This window comes from Adelges cooleyi, unplaced genomic scaffold (genome assembly GCF_023614345.1).
Source record: "Adelges cooleyi isolate 19-005CV unplaced genomic scaffold, UGA_ACOO_1.1 ACOO_flye_CR_arks_rails_tigmint_CR_PRNA_376, whole genome shotgun sequence".
In the NCBI taxonomy this organism is placed as follows: Eukaryota; Metazoa; Arthropoda; class Insecta; order Hemiptera; family Adelgidae; genus Adelges; species Adelges cooleyi.
In genome coordinates, this window is record NW_026096053.1 from 6,705,576 (window position 1) to 6,728,606 (window position 23,031).

The 23,031-nt window shown below is 35.7% G+C and overlaps 1 protein-coding gene across 1 annotated transcript; it reads right to left on the reverse strand.

Annotated features, from left to right (window-relative positions):
• Positions 1-1,899: 1,899 nt before the first annotated feature.
• Positions 1,900-22,163, reverse strand: LOC126840723 (uncharacterized). Its single transcript, XM_050576638.1, has 5 exons — positions 21,849-22,163; positions 5,077-5,217; positions 4,681-5,004; positions 2,472-2,602; positions 1,900-2,343 (listed from the first exon to the last, which is right to left on the reverse strand). The coding sequence occupies exons 1-5, from the start codon at positions 22,161-22,163 to the stop codon at positions 2,163-2,165; spliced, it is 1,092 nt and encodes a 363-aa protein (XP_050432595.1). The 3' UTR covers positions 1,900-2,162.
• Positions 22,164-23,031: the final 868 nt, after the last annotated feature.

The following is a 23,031-nucleotide window of genomic DNA, read 5'->3' on the forward strand; positions in this document are numbered from 1 at the left end:
GCAACGACGAAGTCGTTCCTCTGGCCCCAAGCCACAAACTAACGAGTTGGCTTTTTCTAATTTAAACCCACAAAAATTACCATCTGCGTACGAATTTGGTCTTATAGAGGTGCTACACGAATAATTCGGTCCATAGAAAAAAAGTTATCTTGTCTACGGACAAAGAAAAAAACACATCATTATAAAACCAATACCTTCTGAGCTACGCATCGAAGCTAAAATATAATAATATTTTATGGACGCTTTAAGGAGCCAAATATAGGCAATATTTAAAGATTATTTATTTATAATAAATGTCAATACAATCAACTTATTTGTAGTTAATACAATCGGTGGTCCTTTGGATTAGGTTGTAAGCAATGCAATTTTCCAAATAATTATAAGCATAGAATACTTGTAAAAGTAAGTACAACTAGCAAATCTATACATACTCGGATTCAGATTTTTGAATACCGTTTGCGAGTAATTTTGTGCAACATTATTTTGTCATAACTCAGCCGACAGTAAATTTCAAGTAATCCATTTTGATATTATATTTTATGACGGACCTTGCAGTGCGATTTGTCAAAAAGATTTATCGAAAAAAAAAAGTTTACTCCAAGAGCTTTTCTGCATTATGGTTGGCGTAATATTTCAGATTAAATTACGTTGCCCTTTTATATTTTTCCGCGTTTCTAAAATATTGCACGCACTCTATTTCGCAAAAATGAAAGAGAAAAAAAATGTTTATGCGTCTGACTTTTTAAGTCGAACCATAAAAACACGTGCCTTTATGGGTCCGTTCCGAATCATCGTCAAAACGCCGTTACCTGTCTCGCTGAGAGGATTTAGCCGGTGACAAGCGACCGTATCTCGTCGCCGTCTTCGTTTAAGTAGAGGTTTTCCATTCCAGTACTTTAACATAATGGAGGATCCGGGAGGTTATTGGGTTTAGGAATTTCCATAAGCACAATACATTCCGACGGATTTTTTCCCTTTTTTTGCTACTTTTTTACAATCAGCTCTATGGATTTTCCATGTAACGGAAAACTGAATATTTTTATTGCTTCATCATCATCGTCGTGTATGCAAAAAAAAAAAATGCATAAAAACCGAAGGAAAATATTATTATTACATGCTCGGGTTTTAATAAAACAAATAATAATAACGCAAATTAATAAATCAGACGGGATGAGCAAAATGGAAAACAAACAGGTCAGCCGGCGAAATACAAATTACAATATACTGCAATAATATTAAATTACTATAATAGTAATATGTCGCTAGCTTTTTAATTTAATTAATTAGGAATGACTAATAGGTTTAAGTATAGCGCTATAACGTTGAATAGTAAAAGCTATAAATAACACCGTTTGTAGCTAAGGGTTAGCATAAATACAAAGATATTGTGGAGAGACACTTTACACATAAACTTAATTAACGGTTCGCCATTACTACCAAACAACGGATAAACTATTCGTATCGCCTTGGTTTTTACCTGAGTGCGCACGATAAAGGGTAACTTATTTATTATGCATGTCTACAGAGCACACAAGATTATCATTAAAGATCGATACAAGTTAAGCCCAATTTTGTCCTGCATAGAACCAAACGATAACACAATAATTATTATTGCTATAAAATATTATATTATATTATTATCTCTTATCAGTATGGGTCTGGCCGGGGCAGGAGGACGACGAACCATGCCAGGATCTAATTTTTACCTATACATTTTATTAAAAGAAAATTAAATGAGAAGCCCTAAAGCCTGAGGCTTTTCAAATTATCATAGAATCAGTGGAAGAGAAATCCACCGGTAATGTACTTGGTTAATAAATTAACATGTAAATATACAATGAGATTCCTTATACTTTATACAGTTTATATTTACATTAAAAACGTTTTACATCTAGACAATCTTACGTTTGATTGGTACTATTAGTTATAGTTGTTCCTAATGCACAATAAGGTAGTGCGCGACTAATGATCAATAGATAGGCTACACAATTTTTTTTAAGCAGAGATGGCATAAGCGATTGAATAAATGTAAATTTAAATAAAATAAAACTCTGATGGGATTTTTGTTCTTAAGATGCGGCGAGGTCTGCTCTACCTTGTGTAAAACCACTTCTAGGACTTCTTCCGTGTCCGGCACATGTTCGACTCAAAATCGATCCCCGTCAAAAGTTAAGCGTATTAATTTTGACCGTGTACCGATGGTCGGCGTTGGGTTTTCCATTGATTGCCCATACTTGCAAGTAAGTATTGTCTGCACAAATTTTGACGACGGCCGGCAACTGATCTCGAGACTGTAACATCACCGTATGCTTCTCGGCCGACAAACCCATGCTGGGAGTCCACCTGTGGCGAAAATGGTTGTTTTTATGTGTTACAGACATATAATATAAACTATGAAATGAAGTATATTTCATCTAGGGGTTTATAAACGTCATAATATAACGGAGAACGGCGTTAAGTCGTATATATACCTGACAGCCGCAAAGTCCCGGGCGTAAACGTAGTTCGTGCCACCTTGAATGTCCACGTACAACCCTCTGGATATTCCCAGTTTGGTGCCCTCGCAACGCACAGGAAGTTCGCCGGGAATCGTGTCGCCGCTCTATAAAGTTTAAATATAATAGAAACGCAAAAGAATGAGTAATGATAATAATGTGCAAACATCAATATTATTAAGACCTATGAAAAGTAGAAGCAAAATTCATTATTTTTATAGGAAAACGTTCACCACTTCAATTATGACTTTCAACATTATTATATTTTATACAATTTCCTATTGAACCTACAACACGTGAGATCTTATATTATAGTACTAACTTGCAATGACGCATGTCTTAAAAATATTAAAACGAAAAATCATGGTATATTTCAACTGCATTACGTCAAGGACAAGGCCCACTCACCATTTACAATTTCGTTTTCACGCTACAAAATCTAAACAAAAATTAGTTTTTAAAAATCTCTATAGTAATGCAATTATGGATGTAGGTACGACGAGAAGCGACCAAACATGTTAACCTAAGAAAAACAAAAAATAACGACGTAGTCATCGTTTGAATTTTTGTTTAGTATATCTCCTAATTATATTTTTTACGTCCTCATTCTCTACATTGACTTATGTGAGTACCAAATAACTGATAAACATTATCCTTAAAATTATATTATACAAACGATTCTGCACTCGCTTCTCCCGCGAGGTATTACAATTCATTAATAGCTAAACGAAATGCATTCTCTATAAAAAAAATAATTTAATAATTGTTAATAATTGAAGCTACGAAAGTATATAGAACCAAAATAAATGTCAAGTAGACTGTATACCTCGGACATTTAAATATTTGAGTAGGTATAAGGTCAGGTGTACTCAGGGTAGTACATACCAAGCAGCACCTAAATTACTTGTGCCATAAATGGAATTCATAAAATATGTAATGCACAAAGTGACCGGTGCGTTTTGCGCATCAAACACTAAGTCGTTTAATTGACAAGATTGTTACAGTTATTGATTATTTTAAATGCTCTGAGTCTAAGTAGGTATTTCTCTACTTCTCGGGTGACAACGGGTCTAGTGTTCGTTTAAAACTTCTCGATCCGTACATCGTTAACTTTTCAGTTTTAGAATTTATAATTATTATATAAAAGTACAAATATTTACCTCTGGTCTGAGAATATATAAAATAGAGTTCAGATTTTTTATAATTTATGAATGTATATTAATATTTTCAATATATTTTTTTTTCATGGTGGAACGAAATCCAAAAAAAAATTGTCATAAAAACAATAGTTAGTCTATAATACACTTCGTTGGTTACTGTTCGCGTCGAAATTGTAAACTTCTCTTAAAAAGTAATTTAAAAATAAAACCTCTTTCTCTATCAAAAGAATCGTAAATAAGTATCGAAAAAATATTGTTGTCAAAGATGATAAATATGTGCAAGTAATGTAAAGAACTTTCACATGAAAAAAAACATTCATGTTTAATACAAAAAGTTGTTCATAAACTATACTTCATATTAAATCAATTAGTACTCGATAAAATATTCGACAGTAATAAATCCATATTATTACATTAAAAAATCAACTTCTGCTTCTGAGTTCTAATAATTTAAGTTGAATCAACCACGGGAATCTGAATAATAAAAAACTAACATTATTATATAGTTCAATCTATATAATGATATAGGTTTCACGGAATTTGTACCAGTGAGCAGCGCGTACTTTGAAATTGATTTTAAGAAAACGCATCTGTCGCAAATGTAATTGATTTTTAATTTAACTTTGACACGACCTTTTATTGCTTATGTTGAACCCCTTAATCGACCTCTCCCCGTGAACTCTACGGTTTTGTTAAACGTGCGCTGCAGTGAAAAACAAAGGAGCTTTATACATTGGTGTCGATTGGACGGCTTAGGGTACAGGTGTAAGGAGTAATGGTGGTGGTGGTTACAGTAGTGGCGGTGGTGTTGTGTATAATATATATATATATATATATATATATATATATATATATAGCGTGTAGTATTACATTGGGAATGTCAATTGGCCGGCATTCCCCGGTAGAAACGCGCAAACGACACGCTTGGAATCGCCGCTAGAATAGCATTCCGGTAAAAAATAATACAAATTGAAATAAAAATCACCCCCTTGTATCCAGGGATTACACGGCGTCTCTATGAATACCTTTACTCCGGGCTTGACATAAGAGGTCAAATTCCTGAGATCCCTCAGAGACGCGGAATACAGGCTGTGGGATAGCGCCGATGTGAAATAAACTAACGACTGGAGCTTGGAGACGGCCAAAAATTCGACGGGCACTTCATTTTCCCCATCGAGAGAGCTTAGGGAAATTCTGTGCCAACCGCCTTCTCCCGGATCGAATACCGTGATGTATCCTCCTCTCCTGCTACCGATATAAACTCTGGTCTCTCCCTTTAACGGTCTGGCGTCCACAGCCAAAGTAGACATGTCCGACACGTTCGCTCCTCCGAGTTCCGCCAATTGAACCTGAACAATCGTACAGCACCCATTATTATATTATTTTTATTAATGCGCCTTACCACACTAGGGTAAACATACCGTTTTGAAAGCTTTCAAGCCGTAAACCACCACTTTGGGCTGACATTCTTCGTATCCTGCATCCAAAACGTACAGGTGTCCTCTGATCTTGTCTAAGTCGACCGCGACCGCCGATTGGACGTGCTGACAATGGCGCAGTTTCTGGGAGAAAACAATAAAATCAATAATCATGTTGTAAAAAATATTATAACAAACTAAGAGCGTTTCCACACTTAGTTGGTCAACTTTTTATTATATTCTGTTTATAAAACAAGGGTGGTGTTGGTCTACGAGTGCACATTCAAATTTGATGTTGCCCTATATTGTCTCACCCAAGAAAAATGTCTGGCGCATTTGAAATGAATTTTTAAAATACTTGTGCTGAAAATAGCATAGTATTACATTTTTAAAAAAACACCAGTATCTATGTAGTAATGTTCATAAACCGATCGAGCGGTTAGATCGAATTTAAAACTAACCAGCTTATAATACCATATTTGCTTCGACCGGCAAGGGGTCACCGGCAGAGCAAATAAAAACTACACATGTGCGCATAATGTATTATATATCAAAACACCTAGACGGCGCACGGAGAGAAATAAAATGCGTTTGATGTTCAAGTACCCGAGAGAAGTGTATAATATAATATATATGTTCATAGTCTTTATACAGTCGTATAATATTATTCAACGTATTACGGGTAAGGGTATATATACATATTAATTGGGTATACACGTGACGTGTGTAATATGTTCTTTGGAGTTAAACAAGTCGAGATGAATTAGCGGATTGTAAGTATGGCGTGGTTGATTGAAAATATGTGGATCAAGTACACGCAGACAAACGAAATACACATTCTTATTATACGTTTCCTATTGCAAAAAAATAAAAACAATCTACTTAACGCATCGAGTTGCGCTTGTTTGTTTATGAAAGAGAAAAAAATCGACGAGTCAAACGTATATAATTATTAAGATTAAACCAGAGTCGGTTCGGATTAAATGATCACACTAGGAGTTGTTTTAACATCATTTCCAGATATAGGTTAAATTTAAGAAAAAACATACATCTAGTGTGTCTGTTTGCTATCCTAATATTTATAGATATACAATCACAGAAACCCGATAGGTGTAATTATGTTTATTTTTCGATTTCAAAACAGCGACCAACACGTGTGTTACTAATATCGGAGAATGGAGGGAGGAATGGATACTATATTATATTATTATAATGTATTATTCATACACACACACACACACACACACGCGCACGCGCATACGCACATGCTAGATTTTAATGGATAGGAAAATAATTTAAAACATTCTGATAAAAGCCTCTAGGCAATTAAACATTTTGTTTTTTTAACAGGTCCGGCGACAGTAAATACGATTTGCTATACAGTCCGTCGGAATTTTTTCTATGAATAAATAACGCATTATAAGAGACTATGTCCGACGAATATAATATATTTTTAGTTTAGTACTTCTATAGTGATTCGCGCAACGAATCCATACCTAGCAAACTTATATCCATCATCAGCGTTTGCATCAGCTCAACGAGGCACTGTTTAATTTATGAAATGTGTCACAAGCGATGCACAACAACTGGCGAAAAACTTTTAACGCGTTAAATTGTGCGGCACCAAGTATTCAAGCTAAAAAGTAACGGGTCGGAAATGTATCAAAAGTAACTAGTCACTAGTTTGTAACTTGATGAGTCGTTTTTTCCCCTCTGATTTTGTTGTAATTAATAGTCAACTCGTTAAAAAGGAATTATGTCAAATAACGGATAACGTTGTACGTGTATTACTATAACATGATTTCAAAAATGTCGAATTGCAGTTTTATTGAAACCAAGTATTCAAAAAAAAATAAAACCTCAATACAATTTTTATTTTTTTTTGTAATAATACATTTTTTATTAATTTTAATCCTTTTAAAGTACCTTGTCTTAGAGAATAAACGTACTCATTACTGATATAGTCACGGTCACGAAAAATATAATTGATATATTCAAAGAGATGTTCCCTTCTCAAATCAAATATTTATAATACATTGTCATTATAATGCGTTAAAAAGTTTTGACTAGTGGTAACAATCCACCTATGTTTGAATGTTGTAAATTGTTTTAAATAACATCAATGATGTAATTGGGTCGAAACCAAAATATTATGGTGGAATGTAAGATGCGATGCACAAACCAAAAACACTAACACTACAATTTTAAATAATTACACAAATAATTTTTACAAATAATTCAACTATAAAAATTAGTTTTTAAAATAAAACTAACTGTAACCATTTAACTTACAACGTGAAACTTAAATAGATTATATTTTACCGTAAGTAGAGAGTATCTAAATAAGTTTCTTTATTTTTAAAACTGATGAAAATTGAAATATCATACTAGTGGTTATTTAATCAAAACATGTACAGGTGCTTATATAACCAGAGGCGAAATTAGGCCGGAGGGTAATCTCATTGTTTATTTTTTAAATCAATCAAATTGAAAAACAATTTTTAAGCTCAGTGATACACTCCTGTGGCAACAGAATAAATTATCAATGATCTGACAAAACATTGTCGACGCTTGAAATTTTATTTATTTTAAAATTTGAACATTAGTCATTTTAATTGAATATATAATATTTGTTTTTTTTTTTAGAATATTAGTATAAGGGAGGAGGTGAATGATAACCTTAGAACATCCTTGTAAGAAAAATGTTATATACGCCATTGCAGTCTGTAATTTAGTTATAAAACTAAATAGTCATCTCCACTTTGTCCGTATTGCACGTGGTGATAATTTCAGTTCCTAATCACTCAGCGGCCTGTCGATTAAATTATTATTATTATTGTTGAATAAACTCGAAGGCCGTCCGATGGATATGACTAAATTTGGGAGTGTGTTTCGGTTAAAAAACATTTACGGATCAGTAGTGTAAGTCAGGACTACAAACGGTCCGACCAATATTATAATGCAATGATGATGATAAGAATAAATACAATGTAATGCGATTGGGTTGGGGTCACGGACGCCGAGAGGAACATCTGTCTTTGCGACTTGGACGTGGAAGGTCGTCGCTCACCGTATCGTCGAATCATGTACCAACTTACCATTTATTGGCGTGGGTAGTCTTGTCTCGCGAGCGCCTATAATACCTACATAATATGGTGTATGTACAGTGTACACCCTTCCGACGGTATACTTCCAATATTGTTGTAAAACGAAAAGCCAAACCCGTTTCCCCGTAATAAGCGCAGTGTATACCTACTCTTGAGGTCGCCCCGCCGTCCAGATGTACCTAATGTTATGCAAAAATATTTGTATGAAACACACACACTATGTATAGGCTGTACTTAAAGACACATAGCCGAGTCCCGATGCAATGGCGGCGGCCACCGTAAAAGTGATTTGATATTTTACGTTTACAAGTGCCTGCCTACCGGTCATAATGTTTATATTAATCGTCATCGGCGATAAATTTAATTTCCACGCATTAAACTACATTTATAAAACATTAAATACGATATTAACACATTGTTAAGTATACCTATGTAGTTTCTAGTATATAGTAGTCGTGATCGCTGATCGGCGAAAGGCGTCGTGCGAAAAACGTCATACGCAAATCGAACCACTTTCTCGTTGCCCTTTCGAACTTATATCAATCCGTAACAGCTATATAGATAAATAATACATTATTAGTATTATTATACTAAGGACCGGCCGCAATACACTACGGCTCGGTTGTACTAGCGTTGTATTATACTCTCGGGGTTACAAAAAAATAATAATAAAGTAAAATGCTCTTTTTCAGGATCCTACGTGCTAGGACAAACGTGAGCAAAACACACACACACAGACATTTATTATATACATATATATAATACACAAGTACACTCAACGCGTTTTGAAACAATGGTGTTTACCTGTTTTTTCGATAAACTATACCAAGCCGCCGTTATTCGTCGTTTTATTTTTCACAAACGATCACAACACAATAATAAATGTGAAAGTTTCAGGACCATTTTCGGACGAACCACCGTATAAGAATGAAATAATTTATAAGTATTTCTCAACCGGGAACGAAACGCACACAAAGAGGCATAATAATACATAAAAAAACCTTATTGGCCACACAAAAGTAACGGCCGCCGACGAAAAAGGAAACGATGAGGTCTATGTGTATATACTTGTAACACACTACATGGCTCGTCGGCACTCTTCACCCAGATCTTGGCTATATAAAAAAAAAAGCTCTTGACTATATTTATACGTAATAAATAACATGTATACAATAGGTTTAAACGGTGTGTCTCGCCTGACCCCCGCCTCGCGTTTCACTGTATAATAATTAACGTCCTGCTCTTGTTCTTTTATGTCACTGCCAACTATATAGAGAAACGCGTCGTTGACCGCTAAACTTACAAATTGCAATACATTATAAATATTTAAACAACGATGGATGTTTAAGCTTGGGGGCTTTAACGCGAATAAATTTCGCGACCGAATTTTACATTATTGTTATAGCAATTTTTTAGGGTGTTTTCAGACTTGTGTATCAATTTTAAATGTCGTTTCATCAATGTTTGTAATTATAAATGTAAAAGTGGTAAAACGACTAAACGAATTTCAACAATGGATACGAGTCACAAATATTTTCTGAATTGATATTTTATTACACGTTTATGATTAAGCAAAATATGCTATTGCCAATACCTGGATTTTTTTTTTTACAGTTTTAGCATCATAGGTATTTTACATTTTATACATAATATCTAACTTGAAAATTCACCCACATTTTATTCTTGGAAGCTGGTTTAAAAGTTAAACCGAGGAGACTGGTGATGTAAAGCGTAAATAGCGTATCTAAGAACGCTATCCATCAAAATATGATTGCACCGTGCTGTTTCTTGTGTTCAAACTTTTGAAAGAACATAAGAAACTTACAAAATATTTGTTCAAAACTACAAAATATCGACTAGGTAATCTTTTATACTTATAGTTATTTATTATATAAACGAAAAATTCGCTTCTTATTATATATATATGTCACAGCCTAAACACGATTCCATATTTTATAGGTAGTTATCATAAAAATTTGAATGTATAAATATATTATGAGAAGCAAAGGTGAAATATTATGTTAAACTTATCGTTACTCATTTCCATAAGTATATAGTTATTGAGGGGGGAATTAAAATCAAAAAGTCATTTATCTTCCAGCATAATCTCTGTAGTACAGTTATACAGAGTGGATCAGCCGGTGTATTGTGTAGTGTAATATGCATAACAATGTACAAAACTTTAACACTCGGGATAAGACGGGTGCGCGAATAATAATAATATGTAAAGTAGCTGGAAATTGTTTTTGAGACACCGCCGGGCTGAGGGTCGAAATCCAAAGAAAGTATTTATACCTAATACCTATACAGCCGCAGTTATGTCGGTCGACGAGTTAAAAACTAGTCAACCGCTCGACGGCTATCAGAGCAGAAGAGTTGGTATCTATAGTCTATTTGTGCGTGTGTGTATGTGTCTGGGAGAGTGAAAAATATTGTTTTAAATAAACGACGTTGATGTAACATAGCGTGTGCACTCATTACGTCCGCCAAAGAGGTTTATGTATCACGACCGGCAGACGCGTTAAATGACTTTCGAATACAAGCACAAAGAAATTATACAATAATAATAAATTATCATACGAACTCGTTAATATCGGTCGGGCCCGGGTCAACCGTACGCCGGTCGTCCAGACTTCTATACCTACAACTATTACCCCTAAATCGAATCCCCGTGCTGGAACGTTTCCCCCTTTTTTTTTCTTCTTCTTACCTTTTTATGGGCTAGTTAGTTAAATAAGAGCATCTTCGCCCAAAAGCCTTCAGAGTTATTTGCACGGAAAGTACCGCGGCTATTCAAACAGAACACAATATACCCGTTCGTGTATAACCTCGATAATACATTTGTTTTGATAATTATATTGTACACAAACACAATTTACGACCTCTTGTCGTTAAAAACGAATGCCGTCCGATTATTATATTATTGTATACCACGATGTCTTCACAACCGTACGGATCATTGTGATTACTATTTAATAATAATAATAATACAATATTTATTACGAAACGCTTAACTCGACGCTATGAATATAACATAGTCGTTACGGAAATCAACGTATTTAGATTACATAAACGAGAATCTGATATGATATTATAGCAATGCAATGGAGAAACGTTAAAATCGTGGTCTAAGTATTGGGTGGTTAAGAGTGAAGAAATAGCGCATCAATAGAACGAATTATGAAATAAACTAAATAACATGGAAAAATAAAAATTATAATAGAATGAACGATAAAAAAGCCTAACGGGCAAATTGATTCTTAGATTTGGTCGTAAAAGTTATTATTAGTAACTAATTCTTACAAAAAAATTGTTGTTTAAAAAACTCAATATATTTTTTCAGCTTCGCATCGGATCTGTTTGGTACCAAAGTTAAATCGTAAAACAAACAATTGTTTTTTCTGTATAATACAACTTCATAAAATTGAAAATGCTTCGCCGACATTATTAACTATAATATACAATCATCGAAGATGTTTATAAATTTTAAATATTCTAAGTATTAGAATTTAATACTTTTAATTTTTATATTTTAATTAATCATTGAAATTACCTACTAATGTAATTATTTTTTGGACAATAGTCCACAGTAAGGAATTAAAGTCTACATTCATATTAGACCTACACTAAAATAAACCTTTCCTTTCAAGGAAAAATAAATTGGATCATGCACATGTTCTATGATCATCTGTTTTTCTATTTTTTATCTATCAGCTGATTTTCTTATCAATAACAATATCCATAGCAATGGATGACGTCATCAATAGCTACACAAAAAGCATCATATGAATGTTAGATCGACCCCATGACAAAAGACATGTTCATGTCGAAACATTAATATAATATTATACAAACTATAGGTTCTCATACTGCACTTGTTAAGGGTACGTTGGACATGTTTTCCAATATTTTATAATTGTAAAAACATAAAAGCTCGCAGATAACATATTGCATAATACATTTTAACGGTGGTTTGACGTTTATAAAACTAAAGACTATACAAGAGGAGCCTAAAGTCAAACGACAATGACATAGGATAATGACGACATAGAAAACCCTTGTAAAATTGTATCCTTTTAGCTTCTAGGTGATCGGTCCTCATATTCCATACGATTGTCAAAGTCTCGAAGAGTTGAACCCAGATCGTTTACCTAAACGCCGTACGGATGGAGGTAAACTTAAAATATGAAAATAAACCGCTGTGTTGTTATTCGTGCTCGGCCAGAGTCAAAATAGAGTTTAAGAACCGCACGATTCTCCCCGCCTTCGAGTCTAAGCTCAACGCAAACAAAGTATTTTCGTATGGGCGTTAGTCGTTATGTCACACGAGCAATAGAGATTTCGGGTTTACCGCCGTCGATTGTTTTCTTCTTGCTAAGTTGGGAAGAAAAATCACGAACTTGTGTTTATCGGACAGGCACGGTACATACCGGTCGGTCGCCTTGGTTACCGCGGGAAACGTGTCTTGGGCGAACCAAAGCGGATTCAACGAACTGATAGATCGAATTCGCCCGGCTTAAAGCTGGCGCGGTTATTTAAAACACACATACAAAAAAAAAATGTTTGTGACGGCATTATTAGTTTATAGAAAAAATAAGCCCGACCGGTTTTGTCGTTCGTTTACATTTTTTTTTTATGTCTGCGGTATGTCAGTTAATTACCGATTAAAACTAGTCAAACGCAGTTCTAATTAAAATCCATCTAAGACGCGGTGATCGCGCGTACATTTCATACCTCGATGTATTTTTTTTGTTTTTATCTGGCATTTGCATAAGGCGATAGACTTATATATACTAATATATACCGGTCTCCTCGGATGCATATTATATACTATAAATATAAAAAAAAAAAACAAACGGAATGCAAAAGTAGCACCGGTCGAGTTTCTTCCACGTTGCCCGCGACGCCACAAGCATAAAAAACCCATATTATTAAATCAAATCAAGTATAACGTGGGAGATGAAAAAAATATGCTAACGCGCGTATCCTCCTATAGAAGGGCGGTTTTTCTTATCCTCGTCGTGTTACGGTCGATCAAATATTATGATTTCTTTATAATATGTATATATACTGAGCACTTCAAACGCGCGCTGTGGCCGAATGCAATATACAAATAATTGGCCGTACTTCGCCAAACGCACGTCCAAGGTGACGGCGAGACGGTCGGCTTCGAGTCGTTTACCTCAAAATTAAAAAAGGGGGGGGGGACCGAAGACGATAAAATTCGATTGAGGAAAAAAAACCCTAGCTTAACGCGGATACGATCGACCTGTTCTTATTTATCCCATTCTGCACGATCGGTCGGTCGGAGCGTGTCGGAAAAAAATACCTTAAACAGCGTTTTTGTTTATGTACTGTATAATATTATTATGAATCATTATTGTTATTATTATTATTATTGCTCCGAAGAGCCGTTTCCTTGAACGTCCGTATAATCGGGTTCGGTGTTAAATTCGCGCGTTAAACATTGTAGTTAATTTTTTGTTCTTGTTTTGTTTTGTTCGCATGATCTTTCAAAGTCGGTATTTTCACAATGAAACCGTTGCGTTTTCTTAATACTTTGTGTGTAAAAACCATCGGCCTTCGAACTAAATTGTAAACACACGACGACAGATTTCTTGGGCCGTTGGTAATGTCGGTTAGCGCATAATATATAATATACATAACGACGCTACGTGTGCATAATTATCGTATCAATAACAATTAACAATAATAAGATACGTTTTATCGGGGCTACTGACGCAATAAAATAACCACTAGGATGATAATAGCATCGATGTTTATAAAAAATGCGCCAAGTACAAAAAAATACACATGTGACAAAAATGTATTGAGTAAACGGGACAAATCGGACTTATCCGTTAGCCAATACCATTGTTTGAAAAGTTTTTATACAAAAACATAAATAGTATACATATTTTATAATCAATGCCAAAGGGTATACAAATGATTTACATTTTAAATAACTGTATCATTTTATAGGGCGACATGGTGGTTGCAAAATTTGTAATGCGTTACGTCACACTAAAAATGACTGTACACAAAATAATTAAATAATTTATCAAATTTGTCGAAATCAAATCGAATAGCGTTTACTTTAACTAAAGTAAGACATTTGTAAATAAGGTCTACGAGGTTTTTGACAGACAATTGACTACTTTTTGTTTATATTATAAGTTTTCTATTGTGATAACACCATATAATTTGTATAGAATAATTAGCAGATATTTTTCGTAAAAACATTCACTCGGGCTCATTATAATACATAGTTTAAAAAAAACCGTACAAAAACTACATCGTTTACACAACTAATTAGCAATTAGGCAACATAAAACATTAATTAGTATGCGAAATTAAATGTACGAACATGTATTTACATTTAATGAAACTCGCAATAATAATCAATAACGTATAAAAATGATGAAAAAATTAAACCTGATATAACCGAGATACACTTACGCCGTACGAAGAACACAATAATTATTACTGTCATGCCATGATAATATCTTTTGTCGTGATCAAAACGAGCTCCGTGATTGCGTTTCCTGGAAAATGTACTTTAGACTTGAAAGTTATAAGCCCGGGCTTAGTGAGTGAGCACACGTGCAATAAACATAATAATACATACTTAAGATCGAGACATGTCACAGTATTATCAGTGTCGCACCAATTGGGCCCGTTGTGTGTACGCACAATGCTATCCCAGGGTATTATACCATTTTCAGGGATCTAAAGAAAACTTTGAATGTTACAAATGTATACAATATACATGTATTATATGTTACTTCAGAACTATCAATTGCAAATCCTAAATTGTACCGCATTGTATACTAATAATTATTGTTGTTTAATTAATATCAAATTTATACAATATCCATTCGGCATTCACAATAATTAATGACTATTCAATATTAATTTTTCCTCGTTCAACATTTTACCAATATTGTCAATTCTCTACGAACCAACAAAAAAAATGTATAAAAATAAACACATGTTAAGTTGTTTTGGCCGTGTCAAATGTGCGACGCTCTTGATTTAATCAGTTTTCTACGGTATTAGGTATAATACACGGATGTAGGTACAGAACACAAAAAAATTGTACCATGGAAATTTCCAATAAACAAAAATACGGCCGAAAAGTAGACAAAAGCGTGTACTAAATAATTGTTGTAAAAAATGTTTCCCGCTTTAACGATCGGCGTAAAGGCGTTTTGAAGGTTTTTTTTATGAAAAAAAAAATATATATATTACATTGTTATTGCAAAATAAAACATTCGAGTAGCTATTGTATAAGTAATTTCAACTGTATATTAAACGAAGCTCTGTCCTGCCCTGCCTACAATACTTATAAATGTATATTACCTGCGCCTCGAGTAAAGTTTAATCGGTGTGTAATTAAATAATAAATTTCTCGTCGGGCTCGACTAATAACGAATCGTTGTCGTGTATACGATGTAAATACATTGTACTTACCCTTTATTTTTTTTTGTGTATAAAAATTGTAAATCAATATTACCGCGCTTGTCGAAATGTGCGCGTTTATACCGTCTTCTATAATATTATACACACAAGCCGCGGTGTAGTAGTAACTAGTATGTGTCGTAAATTGTTTTATATATTTTTTTTACCTCATTTAAACAAAATGCGCATTTTGGACTTCCTAAATTGGCGGTCGGCTAAAAACGTCCTGACTCACGTCCTGTTCCTTTCTTGGAAACATTTCAACCGCTCGACGGGTAAAAAAATAAACTCAATAAACGCCTGGAGTGTGTAAAAGAAAAAAAAATTGCTGCGACCGAGGAATTACAATATGTACCTACCTATGCACGCATCGGGGACACGCGGCCGAAGCCGTGCCAAAAATATGTGTTGGACATGTTGTTTTACACGCACAATATCACACGATTGCATTGGAATATAGCGGGCAAATGCAGAGTGCCCGTGCCGTTGTTTATAATAATAATAATGTAATATTGTACAATCGTGGTTCTGGCCGACTGACTTCCGGACTTCCCTGTCGCTTGCTAGTCGTCGACGGCTGTAGATGTGTATAACAATATATAACATTATTATGTTGTTATACATATTATTGGATTACACGGCCGAGAGACGATTCGGTTTGTTCGGTTGGCGACGGGCTCGCCGCGTGTAAACGAACCGAGAAAATTTGGACAGTTTGGACCGAGAGGCGAGAGCTCAATACGTTGCCCGGAGGACATGTGTGGGCGCGACATAACATGTGGTTTTCTAGGTAAAAAAAAAAAAGAGAATAATAAACCGTAAGAGGCGACGGGGGAGGAGAACAAAGGCCATCGCGGCGACCGCTTGCCGCAAAACTAAAAACGACTCGCAGGTAGACACGGGATTAGTATAATATGTATTTTAAAATGTTATTCGACGGTCAAGAAGTCCCGTAAAAATTGTTTTTTTTCTCCGAAGTTCGATAATTGAACGCAAAACGGTTGCCAGGGTCGATTTGGAAGACATCATTATAGAAAAGTAATCGGCTGAGAAATAACTAATTTACTCCTGACCGAGTTCAAAAACTCAATAACTATCAAGTATCGAATTGAGTATCTAATTTAACTCACGCGTCGCATATAATAGGTATCGAAAAATATATTTACCAGTTACTATTTATACACACTTGGTTGTTATTGTACCGTTTCATTGATATTTATTACGGCTATCGTTCGGAAACACTTAATATATTTTATTTTTACAACAACCACATTTTTTTTTTCATTAATCACTTACATTGGATCATTAGTTATCGATTTGATTTGCAAACCATATCGAAAAGATTGTTGTTTAAATGTTTGTCGTAAAAATGAGGTTAAAATTGTGTACTACTTAGCGGTTAGTTCACCGTACATGATATTCCGCGATGGACTCAAAATTTGACCTATACACCTAATATTTTATCAATAAATATGTTATCAATAAATTATTATCTTAATTAGAACCTCATTAGAATATTAAAAAAAGCACCGGAATAAATGTGCCATTTAGGGCACCATCTCTGAAATCCAAACAGCTACGGGCGGGCAAGAAGCTTTTTCTAAGAAGTCATAAGTTTTACATTAGGAACTCTTCTCTATAATCCGTGGGTATGCCCATAAAAAATTGCGACACGTGCCGGTGGTCGTTTGGTTGAGGCAAGTGGATTTGTGTATAATATTGCCTACCGCCTACGCCAGCATTATTTTGTGTACGTTTAGTTTTATAAAAAGCCATTCGGAAATGGGGAGAAAAAACTTCACACGCACTAGTCCGAAAGGTTAATTTAGTCGTAAAAACTACAAGCTAATTATTGTAATTGATTTTTGATTCGCGGAAGACATAAATAATATATATATATATATATATATATATATATATATAATACTCTTCCGCGCTTAAAATTACACGGTCGGCCATGTTCTACATACGATCGACCTCAAACGCTGTCAGGGGAAATCTCTTCTGCAACTCTCCGATGTCTCATACACGACGGTAATAGCTGTAATAAGAACATTAGGTACAAAGATTAAGGAAAAATAATTAGAAAGCGCCGACCGACAACGATGATGATACGGTTTCGTTGTATTTATAATGCACGTTTTCACGCCGCTCGTTTTAGTGTGATCTTTGCCCTCTTTTCCTCTCTCTCTCACTCTGATCTTTGTTTTGCAAATATTATCTTAGGACGCTTAACCCTTTTAATTGTTTTAGTTGGAAAGCCGAACGTTATAAGGTCTTTAGATGAGGTAAGCCGTAAAGATCCCAGAAAACACGTGCGCCCCGTAAACTTATAATACAACCCGGCGGGTCGAAAGCCGGTAAAATTGTGTAAGCTGGCAGTCATTGGTCCGGTAACCGAGTTTTAGATACCACTGTACGTTTTGTAGAAGGGTGGAAAGGGTACTTTTACCTTTTCTCTATAAAAACACTGATTGAATGTGTGAAATAAGGTAATATAAAAAAAAGTTTGTTCATCCGGGCGGGCAACTGTCTGGGGGAAGAAATGGCCACCTGCACCTCTCTCTGGGGCCAACTTGTTTGGTAGCGTTAGGTCGGTAGCCAGCTATAAACCCAAAAATGCCAAATCTAAACCGTCTAAGCTCCGATCGGCGGAAATAACGGACATTAAACGAAAGAAAGAGAGAGAGAGAGAGAATAAAAACACATTCGGTACGATTGTCGGTGACGTTTAAAACGGGAGCAGGAGGGAGTTCTGCGATAAACCTCTCAGTATATCTAAAAAAAACAAACTTGTTTCTGGTTAAAGTTTTTTCTAATAATATATCTATGAAAAGTACATGCGAAAAGTCTCGTACCTCTCATGGTAGTTTAAGCATTATTATCTTGTTAGTGAACATTTTAACTTTACAACGTTGTGTTTTAGAAAGATATGTGTTTAGTAAAAAATTAGTTTGTAGTGTAACTACATTTTAGTTTTACTTAAAATGATGTACTGAAACTTTTAAGACAGTCTAGACTAACTAACATTTACGTCTTCCTTTTAGTAAAGGAAGTATAGTTACAGAGTAAACTGCACTGTGTTGAAAGGTTAAAAATCTAAAAATCTAGGTTCTGTAAGGACGGACTGGGGTGTATGTTTGTCATGTTTGCCCTTAATACACCATTTAAATCTTTTCGGTTAAGTGAAATGTACTCGATTCTAGATTTATAAGTAAAATTGTGTGCGTGTAATTGAAGGGAGAAATGTGTATTTGTATTTTGACTTTTCCGTTCGTTGGGGTGTAATATAAGTTTAGTCTAAGTGAAAATATCCGTCGCGCATCGAGTAGGTACCGAAATCCATTATGAGTGCAGGTACATAATATAATTTCCCCTGACAGGAGTAGGTAAGTAGTAGTAGTAGTAGTAGTAGTAGTAGTAGTGGAAGTGCATTGATAAAAACACAATACGCGAAAGCTTTGGGTTAAGTCCAAAACGGTCGAGCCGAGGAGTGGACAGGCAAAATAAATACCGCGGAGAGAAGAAAAATACAAAGCACTTAGCGGCCGACAACACAATACAGATTATACGGTTAGCACATATAAATGTGTATACGAATTTAAGCGAACCGTAAATAACTGACCGAAATTACCGGTCGTTTCTCAAACGCGTGAACAGAAAAAAAGGGTTTTCTTTTTTAAATTACGTTTTAAAAATATACAAACGACATAAAAAAAAAGGTCGGTACCGATTTCGGACGTTTCATTAGTGATTAGCTAAAGGGGTTTGCTTCGTCGGGCAAATACAATTATTGTAACGCGCTCGCCGCGGCCTATTATTATTATTGCTATTGCCAAATTAAATGTAGGCGGCGCTACAATGGCAATATTATGTGTACCCATTAACCATATTATGTATACCTATATATATATATTTTTTTTTTTATACAATGGTCGGCTTCCACTGGCAAAACCGTTATGACCGGTTCGTGTACAATATTTAATTTATGTTTTCGGCAAGACGGTCGTCCCGAATTGATTACACGCGATCCGCTTTTTTAATTATTGCGGTTCGTCTTCTACGCGATTTGTTGTTTTGTTTTGGTTTTTTTTACAATCCAATTCCCGCTAAAAATCTGTTTGGACAATATTCGTATACCGTAATCGCGCGAACCCGGATGCCGCTAAAAAGGAATTTTCATACACGGCAAACGAGGAATTTTTAATAAAATAAAGAAAAAAAAATATTACATTATTCGGTTTGATTGAAAAAAATTACCGTGCGGCGCGACATTATGATTTTTATACACAATAAAAAAAAAAACGGATTTATTGCACGCAAACTATATACGGCCGACCGGTTTGGCGTATACGGATTACCATAAATTCACAATCTTCTTCGAATTTCTCTCGTATACTCGTTAACGATTCGCCGGAATCTTCGGGAAATAATACATTTATGTTAATACACGGTGATGATAATGACCACTATTACCGGCTTATGGTGTAATTTTGCGTTGTCGCTCAGTACTTCTTATAGCACGCGCATTCGCGGTATAGACAATAATAATCGTTGTATTGGCGGTTGATGTGCATGTGGAATTTTGATTGGGCGTTTTAAAATTATTATATTATGCACGTTTATTATTATTATGTTCAAGTAAAGACACCGTTGGCCATAGGTCCGTCTCGCGCTTAATGCGACCGAGACCTCGGCTTCAATGACTGATTGACCGTTAAAATAGTATTACAACCTACGACGTCACGGACTTGGTGTGTCCTATGTATAGGCAATGGCGTCACGCGTTTTATTCCTTCTTGGAGAACTTCGCAAGTAGACGGCCAAATGCGGAGAGAAAATTTTGTTGTACCCGGAGAATGGAGAACGTATTCGTGCACAGTGTACGCTGACTCGGACCTATACAGATTACCTACGGAATGCCAAAGAGCCAAAATGAAAAAAGGCAGCCAACAAAAAAATAATTTCTCATCGGAGTTAAAAAATAAATCTAGTATCCATTTACAAATTACTAAAAAATGTTCAAGGACCAAGATCTAAAGAGTTGAAAAACAGAAGAAATCGTTCCCTTGGATTTTGATTCGAAAAGGGGGTTTCCTATGATATATTAGTATGTATTGTATATGTACAAGTAATGTTATATCAATATAATTATTTCATACTTGTCACCATTCCCTGTTTTTACTCTATCAAAAACCTGATATTATGAACTATTAGATGTTAGCGAATAGTGCCTATATCGTTTCAAAATATATTTTATTAAATATTTAAAATATATTAAATAATTATTAAAATAATTGTGCATTAGAAAAATTAATTTCAAAATGTTTTAGTTGCTTTTTTAATACATTATTCATACTAATATACATACCTAGTATTCATACGAGTAAAATAATAATATATTTTTCAAAAAAACCTCAACCATAAAAAAACACGCTTATTTCAGTAGCATTCTGCGCAATACTACCATTGACAGCGCTCTCACAGCACTGATTCATATCAGTATTTAATTTTATTATAGTATGTTTAATTATTGCAAAACGTGTGTTTTACAGAAAAATAATCTGATTGAACGGTGGGAAATCGGTTTCCCCCACACCCTGTGGTCACTTAGTAAATAACTAAAAAGCTTTTTATAAAATACATTTTTTTGATAAAAATTTTAATTAAGTCCCGGTATGTGTTGAATGGTGTTTTTGACATTTAAACGTTATCGGGAATAATTTCACTTTGAATTTTATTCCTTACTAAACTCTTGCTTTGAAATAATAATAAACCCATTTTCTACGGTATGTATTACTGTCCGTTTTTGTAATTTAATCATTCCAAACGTCAATTAGACTTAAATTGTACCCAAAAACTGTAACAGAAGTGCGGAGCCGTAGTAATTGCTAAAAAGTTATCCGGATTACCGAGCGGATTATCGTTTGGCGGATTGTTATTACGGGCAACTCAAAATGCATCCGGAGCGGTAAGCCCGTTAAGTCTTTGCCTCCGTTTTACATTATGCAATCTCATAAAATCGCATTATGCCTAATTGAAACGGGCAATTCTGCGCACAAAGCGAAGACTTAAGATTCGATTGTATGCGACACAATAGAGAACTGTCTCGTTGAGTGTATACAGTCTGATTCTGCGGAATAGGATTCTTAATGAATAATAACAGACGGCATTTTAGTACCACGACATTTGCCGCCGAGTTCTTACTTGTTGGTCGGCGCGAAACGTTTTCCGAGGCCTCCAGTTCCTTGTCGGGTCGGCGGCGGCCGTCGGGTCAGCTACTTCGGGCCAAGGCAGTTCCAGCAGCGTGACCGGCTGCCGGCCGTCCAGCCGAGGTACACACGCGTAAGCTCTGTTCCGCCAGACCACCACGTCGGACAGCCTGACCCCGCCGTGCAATCCGTAATGTTCCGTCACGTTCCAGTCGGAAGCCACCGCCGCGGCCGGCGGACGGGGCGCCGTCGAGACGACGCGCACGGCCGCCATCGCCGACGCCATCACTGTGAACGCAGACACCGACATGAGTACACTGTTCGCGGCGAAACTGTTTTGTCAACAGGCCCGGACCGCGGTAAATTATAATAACATCAATACGTATACACAAACACGTATTTACAGCTCAACGGTAGCTCATACGCGGGATCGTGTACTGTAAACAATGGTGTACCTATTTACGGGGGCAGGGACACTCCCTCCACAGACCCCCAGAAAATAAATTAAAGTTATTCGATAAATTATAACGTTGTTTTTTGTTTTGTTTTACGGCTTCCTAAACATTTTGGACCTTCCCCGAGAAAATACGCCGCTGACCGTAAATAGTAATTGTATATATATATAATTACCGGGCGCGCTTAAATAAATTTACAAAGAGAGGGGCGGCCAGCGGACAGCGGTCCATTTGTACTTGTGCGGGTGCGGTCGAGGATAGAGGAAATTAATACTTAAAGAGCAGCAATTAATAACCACCCCGGCAACACTCACACGCACACATATACACGCTAAATGAGACGGCCGGGCATAGGGTAAACGGGTGCGTCGGTCGATAAAACAACTTGCCGTCGGTCCTCGGCTGTGTAATGCTCTGCACATATATACCTGTCCGAAAAGGGTATAGTGGCTGCTCTACGGTCTTGTGCGAGGGGGCTGATTTGCCGAGGAGTTTATGAGCGTCCTCCCGTCTGATTTTTCGACGATAAGAGCCAGAAGCAACCCTGACACGAGTAAGGGACGGCCGGTGTGCCAATACAGAAACGGCCTACGCACATAAAGGGAGAACAGGCCCCGAGCCGATCGCAAGATGCCCATTAAATCCGAACGCGATGCCGCGTTGTTAATTGGACGAGTTTGTCAGCTCCCAATAACAAAGATAACAGCTTTATAATTTTATAGC

Excerpts from the sequence above, each read along its gene's own strand:
- LOC126840723 (XM_050576638.1), bottom strand. The coding sequence starts at position 22,163 with ATGTCGGTGTCTGCGTTCACAGTGATGGCGTCGGCGATGGCGGCCGTG. Across the intron at positions 5,218-21,848 it reads CGTTTCGCGCCGACCAACAA|AAACTGCGCCATTGTCAGCA; the intron begins GTAAGAACTCGG and ends GTTTTCTCCCAG. Across the intron at positions 2,344-2,471 it reads CGGGACTTTGCGGCTGTCAG|GTGGACTCCCAGCATGGGTT; the intron begins GTATATATACGA and ends TTTTCGCCACAG.